This window comes from Centropristis striata, chromosome 16, assembly GCF_030273125.1.
Source record: "Centropristis striata isolate RG_2023a ecotype Rhode Island chromosome 16, C.striata_1.0, whole genome shotgun sequence".
Lineage (NCBI taxonomy): Eukaryota > Metazoa > Chordata > Actinopteri > Perciformes > Serranidae > Centropristis > Centropristis striata.
In genome coordinates this window covers 27,975,572-27,997,758 of record NC_081532.1, presented here as the reverse complement: position 1 = coordinate 27,997,758, position 22,187 = coordinate 27,975,572, and the positions used below count along the sequence as shown (strand labels likewise).

The 22,187-nt window shown below is 39.1% G+C and overlaps 1 protein-coding gene across 1 annotated transcript in view; it reads left to right on the top strand.

Moving 5' to 3' along the window:
• The window catches only part of mboat2a (membrane bound O-acyltransferase domain containing 2a), a 62,812-nt gene that overhangs the window by 13,209 nt on the left and 27,416 nt on the right, over positions 1 to 22,187 (top strand). The window contains exons 2-3 of the mRNA XM_059353305.1: positions 13,712 to 13,857; positions 21,411 to 21,488. Coding sequence (XP_059209288.1) covers positions 13,712 to 13,857; positions 21,411 to 21,488 — 224 coding nt within the window. The remainder of the gene's footprint in view (positions 1 to 13,711; positions 13,858 to 21,410; positions 21,489 to 22,187) is intronic.

The following is a 22,187-nucleotide window of genomic DNA, read 5'->3' as shown; positions in this document are numbered from 1 at the left end:
GGTCAGTGTTTTTGTAGCATAAATTCAAAGAAACTGCAGCCTGTTTTACAACCACAAACCATACGTGTATGTGTGCTATTTTAAGAACTGTGAGGCGCTTTTGACAACCCTCATATGTGTCGTAATGGGTGGTAATGACAAAAGGTCTATTCTGTCGTTTAGGTTGGAGATCTAGTTGGAAATGCTGTGGCAGGTGTTTGCTCAAAGTTACAAGCAAATCAAAAGAACCTATCAGACAAAGCTCCCTGCTCACATTTTTCAGAACTTTGGAACGGATGTAAAGCAATTTAACCTTTTATTTGTCTGCTGCAAAATACCTTGTCATTGCAGAACAGACTGCCCCTTTCATGTGGACCTACAGCAGACTATTTCTAATAAATACTTCTGTTCTCCTCTCTATGTTTGTCTGTCTCTCTGTAATGATGCCAGTAAATCTCTTGTTGAATTATGGAGCTGGCAGGTGTTTGCTAGGAGTTGCACGAATCAAAAGGGGTAAGGGTTGTCAAACAAAGCTTGTTGATAAATGTAAAGGGAGACAGTGAAAAAAAACAACGTACATTTGGGGGTACATAGACTGCAAGGCCCACACAGGACTTCTCTCCATAGAGAATAATGTCTTTTTATGTGTGCAAGATTTTCTTTCCTCCCTTTTGTACATCTGTTGGTCTGCATTTTGCACATGGTAACATACTGTATGTACATATGCCTGAGTGCATCGAGCCAAGGTCACTGTGTAAATGCTTCCAGCTGTGATGGCATTATTTCATCATTACTCTCTCTCACTGGGCACTGGGGTGACTGCTCTGAGCACAGATGACGTTTCTGACCAAAAGCAGTCCTGTAATCTTTGCGTGACTCGAGTTCATGTGTTTGAAGAAAGCAGACACCCGCACGCACATTGTGAGCATGGTTCTGGCCCAGTGCTGCTGGCTACCTTGTGGGGAACGGCTGATTGTTTGGCTATTAATAGCCAGCCTGACCGTAGAGGCAGACTGGGATCTGTGGATCAGCTCAGAGGGGAGAGCAGGCACACTGCAGGCTTTAACACATTCTGGTTGTGTTTCTGTGTGTGTGCATCAGTGCATGTTTCCTTTGTGCTGCTCCTATCTGTGTCTTTTCTCATGATTTCTAGCAACAATACAACCACACATTTAGGCTTTGTGATTATAGTAAATCTATGGCTGTCCTTGCGTAAATCGAACCAACTCCTCGATTTTCTTAACCATGGGTTTATATTCTTAAATCACTCCATGCAGCCACAGTTTTATTCAGCAGACAGGTGAAGAAATTGTACATTTGTCAAACGCATCTTTCTTTTTGTGTGTGTGTGTGTCTGTGTGTGTGTGTGTGTGCATGTTTGTAAGTGGGCAGAGGGGGCAGCACCAGTGGGGCACGAAACAAGTCAAAGCTTTGTTGTATTGATGCTAAGAATGAGAATACTGTTGTTCCCATACTGTCAGCATGATCTAGTTGCACTGTGCGTGCGTGCACACACGCGCGCACACACACACACACACACACACACGCACACACACGCACGCACACACACACACACACACACACACACACACACACACACACACACACACACACACACACACACACACACACACACACACAGGTCAGTCTGTCTCTCAGAGCCATGACCAATTGTACCAGATTTCTCGGCCAAGACTAAAGAAGTCCTGACATTGCCTGTGTCTTTATCTGGCTGCAGATATGTTTGTTTGAGAGTGTGTGTTTGTATACGAGACAACACTGGCAGACATTCGGCTGCTCCCATTTCTCTCCAGCCGTGGATTGGGTTGAATGTAGGGCTGGACGATATGGACCAAAAGTCATATCCTGATATATTTAGGCTGAATATCGATATACGATATATATCCCGCAAAGTGAGGGCAAATGTTCAGTCAAAGTCAAATATGACATGTCACAAGTAGTTTTATTGAAACCATTTATTTAAGTGAACATAAATACTGTATAACAACAGGAGTACCTTATTATTATTATTATTATTATTATTTATTTTTTTTTTTTTTAAATCAAAGCTCCATAAATTGCACATTTAGAATAAAAAAATATCTTAAATAAAAATAGCCTATGAAATAAAATAGGCCAATCTGTTTCTGAAATAAAAATAGTTATATGAGAAAAGAATAACGAACATTACAAAATAACTAAATATGACAAACCCTAGTAAGGGCAGCATTTATATATATGAAGAAAGAAAACATTTTGGAACTTTTTCGATATATGCGATATGGTCTAATTCCATATCACATTTAAAAATATATATCGATATATTTTTTCTATTGATATATTGCCCAGCCCTAGTTAAATGGCAGAGGATGTAGCACCATTGTGAACCTGTTGAAGTTTCATGTTACATTCTTCTTTCCATGTTTTTGATTGAAGGCTAAATGTATTGCTTAATAAACATTTAATAGTTTTTCTTGTATAATATTCTTCACTTCCCCTTCATTTTGCAGTATATTTCTGCCTCTCTCTGTCTTTTTCTCGCTCTCTGCTCTGTCCACACCCTCTCTAACTTCTGCAAACATTCTTATCATCAGCTGTTTTTAATCCTCTGTGGGAATTAGACATCAATGCTCTCTCCAGCCCTCACCTCACATGGAAACTGCTGACAACAGGGTGTTTCTGTAGGTGCCAGAGTGCTCTTTAAGGAGGATCAGGACAGTATAGTGCACCATATATGCGCCACAGACAATTTTTTCGCGTTGAATACAGACTGTGACACGAGTTGAGTTTAACTTTGTGGTTTGAGTCCCTCCCTCCACTCTGGCAGTGAATCTGCATGAGTCATTGTGGACTACAGCTGATGGAAATGGAATGAGACTGTGCAGAACAGGACTGTAACGTCACAAGGGCTGTGCGGTGGGAGGGGTGGGAGGGGTGGGGGAGTAGGAGAGAAGGAGGGGTAGTGACTTAATGACATGGAAAAAAGGGTTTTATGCTAATGACCGTCTAAATTTATCCCCCACTTGTGTGCAGACACACAAACAGATGCAGACACACACGCACAGGCACCCACCAGTCGCCTTTTGAGTAAGACTCAGATAGGGAGCCACATACTGCTCTTTGCAAAAGTACTATTTTAGTCTCTGGGTGCTAAACATGGACCTTGCACAGGGAGAGAAGAGAGGAGTACTATATAATGAAAATAGATATTACCCCTAGTAGTTTGGCTCTGTGTGTGTGTGTGTGTGTGTGTGTGTGTGTGTGTGTGTGTGTGTGTGTGTGCTCATTGAAAAAGTGAAAGTCATTAAGTAAGCAAAGAGCTCTCCCATGGCACCTGCACCCGCAGAGAGCAGGTCAGACTCAACCAGCCAGTTTTATTCAGATGTTTATCCGTCTCAGTGCCCCAGGGGAATCCAGGCCTCCGATCATACACACACTGCTGTGGGTTAGAAAGAGTTACTAGACCGGTTTGTCTTGAAGACACATTTTGGACTATTACAGGTACATCTCAACAAATAAGAATATCATAGAAAAGTTTATTTGTCAGTAATTCAATTCAAAAAGTGGAAATAACACATTAAATAGATCCATTACACACACAATGAAACATTTCATGCCTTAATTTATGTAATTTCTTCTAATTATAATGATTATGGCTTACATTTAGTGAAGAACTAAAATTCAGTGTCTCAGAAAATTTTAATATTACAAAAGACCAATATTAAAAAGTATGTTTAATATAGAAAGGTGCCCTCTGAAAAGTATGTCCATCTATATGACTCAATGCTTGGTTGGGGCTATTTGACTTGAACTACTGGAAATGGACTTTTCCATCATATTCTAATTTATTGAGATACACCTGTATATATGCTGCTACACTTTAATACTCTTTGTATTCACAGCATCTGTTTTGTTCAGATTTTTTTAAACTAGCAGCATGGCTCTATGGCTGGAAATGCTTGTGTTTTGGTCAGTTGTACCACCACTTTGGTCCTGACTAAGGCTTGGCATCATAAATTATGATACTAGCACCAGCCATAGTCCAAATGAAAATGTCTCAACAACTGTTGATTGCCATTGAATTTACTCAGTGAAAAACTACAGTATGTAGACATCTCTACCATTACAAGGTTAAGGTGCTGCACCTTAACCTTGCTTAGCTTTTTAATTATTTTTCCCAGATCTAAAGCTTATAGTTGGCCCCAAGTGTACTTGTTAGCAAGTTTTGGGTGTTGTTTATTATCTGCTCTAGCTTTTCCATTTTTTTGTACACAGGTGTGGTGATAATAACTGTCCAAAATGATGTAAAATTGCATATTTTTTCATTGAAAAACATAACATTTACATGGGGAACGACCCCCACACGCCTGGCTAAATACATAAATCTAAGTCTTCCACTAACCAAGGCAAAACACTGCAGTCATGGTTACCAGGTGATGCATTCTATTCTCCCTGACTTTTCCTCTGGTGCCACTGTTAGGATAGAAATGTTGCTCTTGAAGTAGTGGATGAGTTTCAGTTGAATTTTGCTACGAATATTTTAATACTTTGAAGAATATGTGATTCCTTAAAATTTTATTCAGGGCAATTTTAATTGGTGCAATACTTTGGTTCCTGACCAAATAACTGCAAAACTAATAATATCCCCTTCAGCCTCAGCTGTACTTTGTGTTTAGTGCTAATTTGCAAATGTCATCTTGCTAATTAGTAAATGCTGGCATGCTAATACTCCAGATTAAGATGATGAACACGGTAAACATTAAAACCTGCGAAACACCAGCATCATGGCACGGTGATTGTGAGTTAGCATTCAGCTCGGAGCACAGCAGTGCCTACGTACAGCCTCACAAAGCCTGGCTGTACATTCTTGGTCTTATTTTTATAGAAAAGGAAAGAGGAAGCTATGCCCAGAGGAAACATGACTCGTCATCCATCTGTTCCCTCCTGCGCCATCACTCCTTCCTCCTTTCTGCACAACCTGGTTGCCGCTGCTCTCCAGCGTGACATCTTCAGCTGATAAGTTAGACTTTAACTCGAGCACAGACACGAGGAGAGAAAAGTTATATATAAAGTGCCCTTTAAACTTTTTGTTTAAAGCGCTTCTCCTCCTGCTAATTTCCAGATGCACAGATATAAAGGAAAACAATAGTGTGGTGCGAGTCGAAAAGGGAAATAATTGGAAAAGTGGTGTGAGAATAACACAAGCATGAGCAGTGAGCACACGTACACAGACAGAGACATGCACCCTGTATTTCACTCAACAATGAGCTTCAGGAAGCTGGCTTATCTCTGTCTTCCACTACATCCACAATGACTTCCTCCCCCCCTTCAGCTTCTTTCCCTCTGCCAGTCTGTGTGTCAGTCTATAATGTAGCTTCTTAAAGCTGAGCTGAGCACTGTGCCACCGCTGCCAGGAGAAACTGCTTGACAGCTTATTGCCCTTAAGTGCTAATCGCTCACTGGCGCCTGGCAGCCATCAAAACATCTGCATGTTGTTTGTCTCTCTGATCCATACACACTGTAATGATACGTGATTGATCTGCCCAGACACTATCGTCTGGCATTGAGATAAAGAGGCAACGCTGAAGAGGAAGCGAGGAAAGAGCTCTAGTTGTAGCTAAAGGGTGTGTCCTTGCCGAGCCTGCTTCCAGTGCTTTATTTGAGCTTTTGCAGGAGGTGCTGTGCCAGTGGGGTTTGTTAACACGGGTCACAAGAAATAAATAATAGTCTCTGTCCTCTGCCAAGCAAACGTTGATGGGGCGTGTTAGAAGTGAAAGTGACAGGTTCCAAATCTCAACTGTCCAAGTTTTGTTTACAAGCCTTGGTTTGCTGTTAATTGCGTAGTTCTCTGGTTTGAACCACTGTCACACTTAATTAATAATTCATTCAGCGTTTTTGGTCCTCCCAACCTTTCCCCAATAATAGCACTTTTCCCAGTTTGTTTAGCCTTTTTTCCCTCAGTGACATATTTCATTGGGTTTGCTGCAGTGCATTTATCCCAAAATAGTGGCTTTTCTTTTTTCTTTGAATCTCTTACAAACTGTTCTGCAGCACAGATATTCTGCCTTACATTCTGAAACAAAAAGAGCGCTATACCCCTGGGTAAGGTTGACTTCAGAGTGAATCAATAATAGAAGAGGAGATCCATGTATTATGAATGAAGAAACAACACACCCTGGCACAGGAGCTTGTCTATTGTAAAATGTTTATTCAGTAAATTACTATCTCAACACTAGCGACAGTTTGGAGGAAAAACATTTAGCCTCCTCTTTAAGCAAATCCTGTGCACATCAAGAATGATACCCAGATCTTATTGTTTTTGTCAGGCAGTGCATTATCTAACATTACCACAACTTTGCTGTAAAGTACAGCATACACCCATGAGGCAATAGCAGAATCCCACAGTTCTTTGCTTGTATGTGGAAGGCATCTGTAATATAAGACCAGAATCACAGTCAGGATGCTGTGGTGCCAGTTGACAGTGTAAAATCACATCTGTGAGTGAAATTTAGCAAGTCGACGAGCATGTGGTCTCATTATATAACTGCTGCTCAGGCAAGAGAAACAGTTGTGTTTACTTTGACAGCAGATTTCTCAACTGCTGGCATTCATTTCCACTGTCAATCTACTATTTCAGTCCATTCAAAAAGTGTTGCTGTGAACACTTAGACATCTCAGTAGGTGATGATGGTCCTTGGAACATTTTAATCTCTGTCCTCTGCTTTTAAAGCAATTTACTCTCCTTTTTTTGTTGCTGAGCTGAAGTGACTCTTATCCCTTTTTCGACCAATGCGAACCTAGTTCTTTTGCTGAGCTGGTGCTGGTACTGGTTCGCAGTTGGTTCAACTTGTGAACGTCTCCACTCTCTGTGACTATAATAATTCCGTTCTTATTAACACTGAACGCAAGATGCCTTTGTTGTAAGCTAATGCTAGCTCGCTAATGCTAGCCCGCTAATGACAGCCCGTAAAAATCACATAGCAGTTAAACATAACAAATAAAATGAATGATACACGTTTTACTTAGTCTTGTTGGTCTCGATAATCCCGCCCCAAACCCCTGATGTAAGTGGTTGGTGGTTCAAGACCAGCAAAAAGTTGGTGCCGCTCTGGAACCAGATTTACTGGCCGAGAGCCCGTTCTTTGGTTGTCGAAAAGCGAAGAACTGGTTCAAGATTAGGCACCAGCTCCGAACAGGCCCTGGAGCTGCCTTGGTCAAGGAGGGGAATCTGACACAAAGCATGAGGTGGTGAGGGATACTGCAAGGTGTGAATTTAGTTGTTAATGGGATTTGATCATCATGACATGACACCTCAGTGGTATTGGCATAAAGCATCCAACACTATGGTAATGGAATGGGAATTTAAATGTTAACACGTGGATTGTAATTAAAACAGCCAGTTGGAAGGCAGTGATTCTTCTGTGTGTGCTCTCACATGAACACCCCCCTGAAGTTGGAACAACAACTTAAAAAGTCAGTAAATAATTTGGTAGGCATTTCATGGCTCACCTGATCTGTATCTTTTACTCTTCATTTTCATGGGAAAACACAAGAAACAATTGTCAGGAGAACGACGTATCAGCAACTGTAGAGCATGTGAATGCACCGTGGGCCTTGGAGGAGGTTATGCTCTCCGAGTGCCATTCCAGTTGGATATAAGTTCTGTTCAGCCTGTCTGTATTGACATCAAAGTCGTCATTTTTGAACTGATGTGTGCCGTTTTGGGCAAACATGATCTGCTTCGAAATCATCAATTGCATGCCACACAACAACAGTCATCAAGCTGTTCAGTGGAGGGCAGCTTTACAGGTTTTTCATGATGCCATCTGCTGTTATGAAATTCCAAATTCTTTCATAATCAAAATGTTGACACTTGAAAAGGAACAGTTTCATTTGAAGCTTAAAACCAGATAATCTACATTCGATAAATTGCTTGGTCAGAGCTTTTTGCCACCCAGTCCATTTCCAAGTATTCACCCACAGCTTTACTGAACTGTTGCCTTGAACAATACAGTTCCTCTGTCACACCCTTCCACTCTCCCACATGGAATTCCTTCCTTACAAAGCCATGTGTTGATAACCGGGGAGGGGCTGACTTTCCACTCTCTTACTCTCAGGCTATAGCAAAGACAGACGTTTTAGTTCTTTGAGTTCAAGTTCATGTTCTTAAGCTCTTTTTATAAGCTATTTTCTTCCTTTAACATCATACAGTTTAAGACATGTTTGCCTTTGTTTTTTTGCTGTCTTCACTGTGGAGGCATGCACATGAATATGCACAGGAAAGCCTGATTCATGCTGTAACCATCTCTCTATTTGACATTGCTGGCTATTCTTGCCTCACATTGATAAATCAGTGACTATAATGAGTGTAGGATGTTTGCTGGTTTCCAAATGAGCCAGTCAGTCATTCTGTGTGCAGGCGCACACATGCTGGCAAGTCAGCTTTTCATTCAACCAACTAGCAATGTCCTCTTCACTTAGAGAGCAGCTTGAAGTAATCAAAGCGTGAAATGACATCCAAAGCTGTGGATTGGGTAAATGCTGTTTAAAAAAAAGAAAGAAAAAAAGAGGCTTGCATGAGAAAGGGATAGCCAGAGGAGGTCTATTTGATGTGACACGTTGTCATTACCAGGGCATCATATTTTATTTTTAGCAAGTTGGATTTAAAGGAGGAGGGAGCAGTTTGCAGATGAACCTGAGTCTTATTTTTTTTCCAGATTTGTTACACTAGAGATTGCCCAAAGTAAATCAGCACAACACTCAGTTATTCATATGAGGATGAAATCAATTTAGACTAAAACTAGGCCTGCTCACTGTATTATTCATGGCTGAATGATGGAAATAGCTGCCAGTCTGAATGAACACTAACATTTATTGGAACATAGGTGTAGAGATTTTTCGATACCAATACCTGTAGACTAGAAATTTAAATATACACATACATATATATATATATATATATATATATCCTGTATATAGCGTTTTCCCTAGGATTGTGGAAGGCTTAGGTGTACTTATTTGGTGGTGGGTTTGGGTACATTTTTTTAAACGTTTTTTAATAAATAAATAAAAAAGCAATCACATAATTTTGGACCATTATTGGCTGTTTTTTTACTACATCAACTGGAAAAGCTACTGTACAGCAGATTCATAAACAACACCCAAAAAGCTTAAACAAAACTTGCTAAAGAATTGTTCTTAAAATGCAGCAAAAAGTTATAATGCATATAAACAGGTGTCATTTTTTAAATGATTTCGGTAAAATAATTGAGCAGCAATTAAATTGACCAAGAGTACAATTTTCTCAATCCTTTAAAACTAACTTAAATTCCTCCATAGCAATAGTCATAGTAGCTCTGACAGTTTCAGTTCCCTCTGTGCGGTATTCAAAGAAAAAAGGGCAGCATACATAACATCTTTTTCCTACTTCTCTTCTGACCTTGAGGACCAACATATGGAGAATGTAGCAAGAGCGCAGGGTGTACAACACATGAACAAACAGATAAGAAGGAACCAGAGATTTTGAAATATATATATATATATATATATATATATATATATATAGACGTATAGATAGCTAGATGAAGCCAACCATTGGTATGGATGTGATATGATTTCTATCATTGTTTTATGACCTGGCTCAGGTTAAAACCTTTGTATAACATCAAGTCAACAAGTTTAGGAACAACAAATCGATGTGCAACTCTCAGCAGAGACGAGAAAGAAGCAAGATGGCTCACTCGTTAGCTACTTCCATCAACAATTTTGTGACTTCTCATCTCTGTTGAGAGTTGCACATATCATATGCAGGACCGATCATGTAGCGAGTCACACCGGTATTTGAAGATACCCGACTATACGTTTGTGGGTTTGGCTGTTTGCCTCTGATTCATAATGGCCAACCAGATGAGTGTCACCACAGTAACACAGCCTGCAGTTAAAATGACACACCTTGATAGCAAACATTGTCCAGTGATTACTTTTAGATTTTATTTGCTTTTGGTTCAGCTCTGCAGCCATGACATGCTCACAGCCTTTTGGTTTAAGTTCACCTGGTGCATTATTTGATGATTATTCTCATTTTTCTCTCAATTGGGTTCCTCCCTTGAACAATACCAGCCAGAACAAAGGAGGCTGGCTCCTGTTATTGACACTCCTATGCTCTGTATGTGTCAGCGGTGTATTCATGTATACAACCCCCCTCCAATATTTGCTGCCAAATGCCATCTGATATGATACTCTCACGCTAATGCTGCAGATGATTTGTTGCTACATCTGTTTGTCGTGCAGACTAAAGACCGAAATACTTAAGGCTATATCCCTCTCTCTCTCTCTCTCTCTCTCTCTCTCTCTCTCTCTCTCTCTCTCTCTCTCTCTCTCTCTCTCTCTCTCTCTCTCTCTCTCTCTCTCTCTCTCTCTCATTAATCATGCAGGATCCATAGATAATGGATGGTGCTCATAGTGTCTGTAGCCTTTCACTGCTTACTGGCCAGACGGATCTGTTAACATGACCTATATACATGGACAGGCCATTGTGCCATCAGACATGCATCACTGAACATAACATCAAACAAACACAAATGGCTGTTAGTAACACCTTTTACAGTGTTTAGTGTAATGCTTTCTTCAATTAGTCCTGTGAGATGTGCAGTCACTGACCATATATGACCACAAATGTGAGGTGATGATGTCACTGCACTGGAAATACAGCTCTTGTAGGGCTGGGCGATATAGACCAAAAGGCATATCCGAATATATTTAGGCTGAATATTGATATACGATATATATCCTGATATTTTTATCGCAAAGCCAAATATGACACGTCACAAGTAGTTTTATTGAAACCATATATTTAAGTGAACATAAATTAGGGCTGGGCGATATGGACCAAAAGTCATATCCCGATATATTTAGGCTGAATATCGATATAGGATATAAATCCCGATATTTTTATTACAAAGTGAAAGCCAAATATGACATGTCACAAGTAGTTTTATTGAAACCGTTTATTTAAGTGAACATAAATATAAAGAAATAAATGTGCATATTTAAATAAAAAAAATCTTAAATAAAAGTAGCCTAAGAAATAAAATAGGCCAATCTTTTTCTGAAATAAATATATTTATATGAGAAAAGAATAACGAACATTACAAAAGAACTAAATAGGGCAAACCCTAGTAAGGGCAGCTTTTATATATAAAGAAAGGCATTTTTTAAAAACTATATTGATATATTTTTTATATCGATATATCGCCCAGCCCTAACATAAATACTGTATAACACAAGCACCTTTTTAAAAAAAATTCAAAGCTCCATAAAGTGCAAATTTAAAAAAAATATTGTTTATATCGATATATTGCCCAGCCCTAAGCTCTTGCATTGCAATTGCTCCTATGCGTGTTATGTCTCTGTGTGCATGTGTAAAGGGAGATTAAAGGCAGAGAGGACTGACTTAGAGAGTGGAGAAATAAATCTGGAAGCTTTTACTTTGTGTGTGTGTATGTGTTTGTGTGTGTAGTTTGAGGATGAGCGTGATGAATAGCTTAGCCACACGGGACACATAGATCATTAATAGCAAGACGCATCAAGCATCATCCCTGAGTCATCATGTTTATGTGCAGGAAGAACATATGCAGACATGTGCACAAACACAACACTGTGTACTACCTGCAGTAATGATGTCTACAGAGAGGAAGGTCGTGCTCCTGATAGTGTTTTAATTTAAAAAGCCTTAAGATAATTAAATTAACAGGATAACACGATCCAGGCAAATCAATAGCACATACTATATATTCCAACTTTTCTGTCTTAGTCTATGTGGTAGAGGATGAGTGGAGATAAATTGTCAGTAATCAAACAGAGAGGTTTCCATTGTCCTCCCTCAGTGGATCTAGTCAATCTCACTATTGTCTGGAGTAAAGCCTCTTTAGTGTGCCATTGGAGACATTAGGAGATGAAACGAGCTTTCCGATCACCTGTCAGTCAGTTTATTTTCTAACAGATACATTTATCATGTATCGGTGGAAAAGGTTGATATCTATGCAACCCATTTACTACAGAACATTCACATGTGAGTGAAAACCATAATAAACATAAATGACATCCCTAGTAATAGGGCTGTGAGAATAAATCAGGTTTTATTGATACCAGCGTCATTATCCATTCTGCTTATCGTTCGATTTCTTTATCGATTTTCTTATTGATTCCTGATGCATTTTCTGTGTGGGGGAAAAAGGAGGCTATGCAGTTTTTCAGCACAACTGTTTTTATCTCTGAGTGGGAACACAGTGTAGATAAAATAATAAGAGACTATTTGTACAGTTTTTTATTTTTTTCAAGTAGGACGACGTCAGAACCAAATCAAGGAGTGTAATGTGTAGAGTGTAAATACGTGGCATTCCTGGAATTTAATCCCATGTTGTCTAGAAAGATTTTTCAGCATATTGCTGGTGTCTTTGTGCAAATTTGTAATGATAATTTTATCGACCTTACAAGCAGCACTGCTCAAGAGCCACGTCATTATGTCACTGTCAAAACATCTCCACCCTTCGTGTCTATAATAACAACAATGGCAGACTACATCGTCTCTTTACAAATGTTGCTTCTGGCTTTGCAAGCCTACATTGGCATCCAAGCACGACATGTACTGCACATGATTGTGCTGCTTGTCTTGAATGATACTGACGGCGATTATATTTTTTATTAACACTAAACTTAAGTTGTTAATGTTAGACTTGAAAATGCTAGCCTGCTAACGCTTGCACGTATCAATTACATTGCATTGTATCAATCACATTGGCTGTGCCTCGGTCCAGAAGGGGCATTTGTGCACTGATATATCTTCAAGACATTATCTACCTCATCGATAACTTTTGAAGCATTTTCAGTGGTCATTTATTTATTTATTTATTTATTACATCACACGTCCTTTTCATTGTTTTTGTCCTTGTTTTAGCTCAGTGTTCTAACATATTTTTAAATGTTTTACTCATGTTTGCTTTGTGTTATAATTGCTTTAACTATGCACCTTAAGCAGTGGCACTCTCAATTACGTTGTATAGTTGACTATATAATGACAATAAAGGCTATTTGATTTGATTTGAAGCCACACTTTGGGCCGCTTCTTCCTCTCCATCATGACTCTTTCTTGTTTCCATGTTTATTTGGGAAAAAGATTGGCCTATTTTATTTCATAGACTTTTTATATTTAGAATTTTTTTTTTATTTAAATGTGCACTTTATGGAGCTTTGATTTAAAAAAAAAAAAAAAAAGGTACTCCTGTTGTTATACAGTATTTATGTTCACATAAAATAAATGTTTTCAATAAAACTACTTGTGACATGTCATATTTGACTTTGACTGAACATTTGCTCTCACTTTGTGATAAAAATATCAGGATATATATCGTATATTGATATTCAGCCTAAATATATCGGGATATGACTTTTGGTCCATATCGCCCAGCCCTAATTCACAGTTCCGCTATATTTTCTATATTTGGCACAATTTCCATCAAATAAAGTATTCCTCTTCTGCAGATGTCACAAGTGTGGTTCTGCCTCTCTGATTACATTACATTACTACATTTCTCTTTATTTATTTAGCTATCTATCAGTCCTAATATCGCTCTAATACCAAACTTGGCATCGGCTCAGCTCTAGTTGTCTGTCTTTTCAGATTCATCAAGGTTTAATTCCACCTGTAACGTTGTTTTTATGTCCCTCTGTGCAGGTTAACTTTGTGGCATGTCAGCTGTTCGCCCTGCTGATGGCCGTGTGGTTTAGGATCTACCTCCACCCCAGTAAGACCAGTCCGTTTATCAGACATGTGGTGGCCACACTGTTGGGCTTCTACTTGGCTCTTTTCTGCTTTGGCTGGTGAGTCACTCTTCTGTTTATCCTGTAGCTCCTTCTCTTGTCATCACTGTGCTTTTATACTCTGCTCTTTACTTCCTTCCTTTGTCAGAGTTTCTTCCTACGATATTATTTTAGGGGGATCCTTTTCCTGTCGACCATGGCCCTGTCCCAGTTTAATGGGTCGGGTATTGGTATTGGAAATGTCTTGTAATGTGATACAATGAAAGGAAATGTTATATAATGAAGTGTAATGAATTGTTCACGTCTGCTTCAGTTACTGATTTCCTACATTTCCCACAATAAGAAAGCACTGAGCTGAAACAATAAGTCCATTTATCAGGACATGAGGCTTTTCTCTGTTATACTGTAAATAACAGTAAAGTGAATGTTTTTGAGTTTTTAATTGTTTGTCAGATAAACAGAGCATTTTTAATACGTCAGCTGCAATCAGTTGACATTGTTGACAAAGATCAATCATTGTTCAGTTGCCGACAAATTTAACTGTCAATGAACAGTAGGTTACATCAGCATGTATCTGATAGGTGAGCCATCTTACATCTTAACTGTCTTTGCCAAACAGGGACTGGGAAGCAACAAGTAAACACACAATGTACCAGCAGCAGATTCAACACCATCGTGTCTCAAAACTTCTAAAGTATGGGAATATCTCACTTTTAACCCTGGCTGCAGGATTTGTAAAGCGGTCCTTGCATATTACGGAGCACATCGGTCATGCACAATAAGCCATTAAGTAATTGTGCAATTAATTATCCGATTAATCGACTAATCGTGTCAAAGTAGTCGTTAGTTGCAGCCCTAACGCCAGCTGATTGTATAGGTGTAGTCTTTGGAGTAGTGATAAGTCTTTCTATTTGAGCAAAAGCAGGTCACACCCCCCAGGCAAAACACACCAACAGATTTTGTGATTGCCCTGCATAAATGTTACTGATATATAATGCGGAATCTGAAAGGACTGAATAGTAAATGCCATATATAGACCCAATTTTCTCTTCCAGAGTGAGTTAATGTTGAGAGAACCCCAGCCCTGATGTGTCCCTGACTTACTTGAATTAGCATCATGCTAACAAACTGCATGTGTGAACTCTGCATTACATGTGTGAAGACCATAGAGAGCAGACGAAATGATGCATTTTTGCAGGCCATCCCAGTAGTAGCATCATCATGGGGTCTATTGAGAATTGGCCTATGGGATTTTTGCATTGGATGTTGGATCATTGCAGAAAATAAGCTCTGTGGCAAACACACGTTTCTGATGCTGACAGGTTTTGTAACCTAATCTGCAATCTACAAGAGTTTGCAAGAGCACTGAAAAACACGACTAGAGGCTGTGAGGCGGACCAATAACCGTGTTTCCACTAGGGGGAAAGTGGCCACCGGGAAAGTCTCAGGCCACAACCTCTCAAAAGTCCGCTCAATCTGTGTGTCTCCATTGCAAGTTAGCCCCCAGAGGGATTTAGAGACTCTGGAGGTGACGTATGGTTTTTGCCATTGTTATCTGTGCACAACGTCAGCAGCTGAAAGCAGCATGGCTAATTATGCACAGTCTCTCCTGATCATAAACATAGTGATTGTGAATTAACGGCATGCACAGTTAGCATGCAGATTGTTAAGTGAACCTCTCCAGCAGCAGCAGCAGCAGCAGCAGCAGCAGCACATACACTGTACTGCTACAGAGCTAACTGTAGCTAACTGCCGCTAATGGTGGCTCGTCTTAACAAGCCGGCCTCCGGCTCGTTAGCAGCTCCTTAAGAAGAGTAAGGAGTCGCTGGATTTGTCTCCAGTCGCTTTCTTGAAAAATAGTCGCTAAGGGCGTCTGAAAAGTCGCTAAATTTAGCAACAAAGTCGCTAAGTTGGGAACACTGCTTTACAGGCTTTTACAAATAGCGTATGTTGTTGTCATGTAGTACTACGTCACATCCCGCTTAGCGATCTATCCAATCGGTAACCAGGCTGTTTTCAGGGGAGAAAAACGACCCTGTTCTTCCACAGGGACGAAAAAGGTCCCAACAAAAGCCGGCTCCGGACTGCTCGTATTCAAATTAGGGGCGTTTCGGCAAGTGAGACTCGCCTCATTCCGGGTATTTCCTGGTAGTGGAAACAGCCCTTATGAGACAGTTTCTGTCTGTGTCCGGTTTGATGATGTTTAATGTCCCTTACAACCACTGTAGTCTCATTTAGCCACTTGTTAGCAACCGCCTTTTTAAGGACAGCTTGTGTTAACCACAGACCTTATTTCAGGCTTCTAACCACCAACACATTCAAAATCCTCATTGAGTTTGAGAGGTGAGACCCCATGACGCTAAAATGCAAACTTGCCTCTTGGTATAAGAACTCATTCTTATGGCGCCCTGTGGACTGTATAAATAAGACCAACAGCTAGACATAGTGCCTGATGATCAGATTTGGATGGATTTGAAAAACTGACTGCACATTGTATAAAATGTAATTAAACACCTGAGCAGAAAGTGTGAACGATGATCTGATTTATAAGTTAAGGAATGGATTATTAAATTACAAAACAGAATAATGAAACAGAATTATGACTGTTATTATGAATTATTATGAATAATTATGAATTGGTTAATTTTGTCATTTAATGTGAATTAAATTACCAGCTTAACAGACTGCTTTAAATTTCACTGTTAATTATTCATTAACCAGTAATCACTTACACAATCTGAAACTGACATCTCTAATGAACTTTTATCTACAATTGGTTGATCATCTGAGGCAATAGATGGCACTGAACAACATGAAGAGATAGTAGCTTCATTAGGTTTTGCACTATTTTCCTGGTCATCTTTACAAATGTTTAATTTATCTGCACACTATTTAATTTAATTTCCTGCAAATTTTAAATTTCACAGTAATGTCCAATTTCTCTGCAAATGTTTAAATATTTTAGCAAAATGTAAATTCGGATTTATCATAGGTTAATTATTTACAGGTTTATTATGAGTTTATTTTTAATGTATGTTTGAATGCTGCTACTGGATGTTAAATTTCCCTTGAGATAAATAAAGTATCTATCTATCTGTCCATCCATTCATCCATCCATCTATCTTTTAGTAAGGCAAAAACCATTATTTCCATAATCAGTCAATCTCCCAATATTTTTTTAGATGAATCAATTAGATTGATACAGAGATGGATAGATAGATTAGTTTATTCATCCCCGAAGGGAAATTCGGTTGTCAAAGCAGCCTGGTATTTAAGTTCAATGAAATACAATAAAATAAAATACTGAGGTAGAATAAATAAAAACAACAATGGAAAAAAAAACCCACAGAATAGAACAAGGACACTTAAGAAGTTAAAAAGAACATCAGTTGGTAGATGAGGTACAGTGGCAAGATGATGGTAGTTATACTGATGATATGATGGTTATAATGTTATTGTGACTAGGAAGTATATAATAATGGTACAGTATATAATAATAATAATATAATAATACAATAATAATATATATATATATATATATATATATATATAGGATATGATATGATATATTGTACCGGCATTATATATGCATATAGATACATGACTATACAAGATGTACATACTATAGATCATATACTAAGAGTATAAGAATATGTAAATAAGTAGAATTTGCAAAATATGTAAATATATAAATATGATATATAATATCAATATCAATACAATTATTACACATCTCACATATGATGTGAAGTATATGTTCCAGTATTGGTGTGGAAATTGTTTAATTAATTTTTGTGTGATAGGTAATAGTCGTTTTGATTTTAATGGGTGTTTCATTCCTGGTCCTGCCTTTAAATGATCAGTTACTTACTCTTGTTCTCCTGTCGTCATCCTGTTTGCTCCTTGTCTGCCTCCTTCTCCCCTCTCCTCTCTGCTCCCTCACTCCGTCCTCATTCTCTTCATCCTCGCCAAAGCAAATGGGTCGATTGGACAGTAACAGATATCCAATTATAAAGCTATTGCCCTGTAATAGATAACCCACTGTACCTCTGGCAGAGTGCCTCTCAAAGTGCCTCAGTGTGTGTGTGTGTGTGTGTGTTTGTGTTTGTATTGGACAGCAAACCTCAGAAACATTAGCCAGACATCCAGCTGGTGGGAAGATGCTAACCAGGTGAAATGTTACCTGGTCATTGGGTATTAGGTGATAGGCTTTTATTTCATCACCTCTCAGACAGACAGTTTGTGTACATGATGCAACTGACACCGAGCTGCGGTCGGTTCATGTCATTTGTTGTGGCTGGGAGAGGTGATGTAGTCTCCTCGTGTAAGTGGATATCACCATTTGTTTCCAATTATGTCACATGTTCAGTCTGTCGAAAGAATCTTCATTCTGATTCATAATGATTGGATTATGTTATGCTGCTAACTCACTGTTGTGTAAATGTTTTTATGTGCTGCTTCTCCTAAGACCATGCTGCATACCTGCTTATAATATAGAAAAAATAAGTATAATCCTCTGAACCCCAAGCTATTTCAGGGTGTTTTTTTGCTCCTTTTTTATTTATTTTTTACATTTTACTCACTGTGGCCTTGTACAGGTGCATCTCAATAAATTAGAATATCATAGAAAAGTTTATGTCAGTAATTCAATTCAAAAAGTGGAAATAACACATTATATAGATCCATTACACACTGAATGGAACATTTCATCTCTTAATTTACTTAATTTCTTATAATTATAATGATAATGGCTTACATTTAATGAACACCTAAAATTCAATGTCTCAAAAAATTTGAATATTACTGAAGACAATTTAAAAAAAAAAGTTTAGTATGTAAATGTTGGCCTCTGAAAAGTATGTCCATCTATATGACTCAATACTTGGTTGGGGCTGTTTGACTTGAACTACTGGAAATGGACTTTTCCATCATATTCTAATGTATTGAGATGCACCTGTATTTTACTTTCTTTATACAATAAAAGGAGTCTTTTTTTTTTATAAACATACGTTTTAGGGGTTCAGGTTAAGTAGGGATAAAAGATATATTATCAGCAAGAATGTCAGTAGCTATTGGCTCACCTATACTGCAAGTTGGGTAATTATGGAATTATGATTGCAGGCAAATGATTTCAGTCATGAGTGTCATCAGATTGTCACCACACCTTACAAGTTCAGCAAAATGTATGTTTTAAAAAAAGAAAATAAGGAACTGAAACATGGAATTAGTCAAATGACTGCACTGCCTTCACTGAGCTTGTACGTGCTTTATTGGACATAAAAAACCTTTGCATCAGAAAGAAAGAGGACAAAGTATTCTTCTTCACAGACAATTCTAAACCCTACCAACAAATTCCGTACGTTTTTCATGTAACAAATGTAAAATGAAAGTTTTTACACTGCTCAGGAGGACCTGCTAACTTGATGTCCATCCACTACCGTTCATCCTGAGAGCCTCTTTGTCTGCATGGACCAAACAATCAATAAATGTGTGTCTGTGAAAGCCTGCCAAAGAGCTTTATGTGCTACAGCAATTAAAAGAGTATGAGCTCTTTTAAATATCCATAAGCAGATACATTTAACAAAGGCAGTATGTGTTTCTTCTTGTGCTTGGCGTAGTGCTCTCAGCTAAATATCTTACATTAGACACTTATAATTTCTGATCTTACAATACCAAACCATATAATGATGCAGAGGTTGAAATGAGAGACGGAAGTAATTATTTGATAATCGTATCAAGCAGAGGAAGGTCACAGTAACTTTGAGCCGTGCACGTGTTAATTGTTTATAGGATGGGAAATGACCTTTGTCAGTGCAGCTTGCTTGTGTGAAATGCATGAATGCATCTATGCACACGCTTGCATCTATGCCAAGCGGCAACCTCCTGGTCTGAGCAGTGAGGCAAACCAGTAAGTGCTTTAAGCTTCATTCTACTGAAAATTCCAGCAGGGGGGTGCTGACGAATTTTGCAGAATCATTTGGGTCCATTTATGTCAATACAAAATTTGAAAACTTCTCACTTGATTTATTACCTCAAAAAATTTTTTTAGGACAACACTATGGTCTCAATCGCTAGTAAAAAAAATCTTCAAGACAATTTAATGTTTATAGTTCTAATAATGGCCCCATTAAGAAGAAAATAGAACATAAAGAATCGTATGATTTGGGGCGTGGCTACCTTTGATTGACAGCTCACTAACTAGTCGAGCTGTCATCAGGAGAGAAGAAAAGCAATGCGTATCCACGGCAACGTATCAATAAAGTTTTAAAAAAAAAAGGACGTTTACTGGTTTGGTCTCACAACTCTGACCCTTTCACACTTTATTTTTTCACTTATTGACAGTTTATTTGAACTTTTTGTTCATTAAAAATGTCTTGTTCAGTGTTTGGTTGGACTAACAGACTAACCGGGGTCGCTGTTAGTAGCATTAACATCCCAGGTAATGCTCCAGTTAATGCTAACATGAATTAGCAGCGACTTCTCTCAGTCAGGTTGAGGTGTAGAGAGGCGTGTAGTCAAATCCCTCTCGCTCCTCCACAGTCCAAATATGGTCTGCTCCCCATTTCCAAAAACAAGATGATGACGAGTGTAACGCTGAACTCGATGCTTCCAACGGGCACGCCTCAAACCAACGGGTGACGTCACGGTGACTACGTCCATTATTCATTTACAGCCCATGATCTATGCACCCATATCATATTTAAAGCTTTTGCTGTGTTTTCTTAGAGGGCACCTGGCTGCAGCCCGGGAGGATCAGCCTCGCACAAGCTGCACCGTGTCGGTTTATTTTAGGATGAATTCCCTCTCTGTCAGACGCACAAGCTTGTTTCTGAATGTCACTGGAGAAAACAGTTGAAACATTTCCTCTGTCGTCAGGGACCGAGCTCATTTTAGCTTTTGTAGACATGCAAACAGTGCATGTTTGTGTGATACATCCCAGGCTAACCGGTCAGAACTTAACAATTTCCTTAGATATCTCTTTCCTCTCTTCATCAGACATCACTGCATCCGTAACCCTTTTTATTTGCTTACCAGTTCATTTAATCCACCCAGCCTGTGCTCTCTTGTTCCCTGCCAACCCCTGATGCCCTTGCCCCCTTTGTTGACTCACCGCTAACACAGTGTGGCATCTCTCCTCTCCTGGAGGGCCTGACGTCGGTAGCATCACACGCTGTGCCCTTCAAAGACCCATCTGGTAGCTGCTGCCACTGTTGAACTGTGCGTTTGTGCTTCACAGGAAGGGAGAGAGGTGAACATAAGTCAGAATTTGATCAGCACGCACACGTGCACACACTCGTCCACATTTAATGATGCGAATCGTAAGGATTCTTGCAGCTGGAAGCCAGAGAGTCAATTAAAACCATAGTGAGATGGCTGTCATCACTGTCCTGTGACTGCAGATGATGCATCACTGCTCACACAGGTTTAGCTTGACATGGCTGACGGTGTGACTGTGGTCTTGGAATGGTGTTATTTTCCCGTCCTAATGACTGTATGGGATGACAAAGCAGGATGTTTGTTCAAAGAACTATGTTTTCTATTAAATAACAAACAAAGAAAAATAAAAAGTTGAATATGAAATGAGAAAGTCATTTTTTGCGGTCTCTTTGCAGGTATTCCCTCCATTTCCTGGTGCAGAGTGGTCTGTCCTACAGTGTGATGGTCTTCGCTGGCCTGGAGCACATGCACAAGTAAGTGCACAAATAAAATGCTAAATTTGATTTAACAATTTACAAGGTTATTTGGCCACATGGCCCCAGGAACTGTCAGAATAACTATAAACTAGATAAAAAAGAACTATAAAAAAGGCAAAGTGGAAGCATGACAAATACATTAGTCAAAGCCAGTAAGTCAAAATCTAGTCATGAATCAAAAATAAGATAATAGATAATGTAAATGCCTCAGATCAGTGAGCTATGGACCAATTTGGTATTTGCGTCATTACTTGTCTTGTGTGTGAGGCACAGGAGCTTGGATCACGACAATGATGATGATGATGATGATGATGATGATTGTGCCCCCGGGCTTTCATCTGTGACCATGGCTCATCAAGACACAGACACAGACACACACACACACACACACAGACACACAGACACACACACACACACACACACACACACACACACTGTCTTTCATGTTATTTTTGCCAGAATTCAAGGTTATAAGTGCAGGTGTAAACAGTAGATGCTGCCTCTGGGGAGAGACCTTTAAATAGATGCTAACAAAACATTAATCACGATAGTGACTGCCCTCAGAAAGAAAAGGACCCAAAACCCAATGACAGTGACCTCACACACAGGATATGTTCACCCAGACTACAATATGGTATTTCAGCATGCAGCAGTGTTTCGCATCACATTATTCCTGGAAGTTTAACCCTCTAAAAA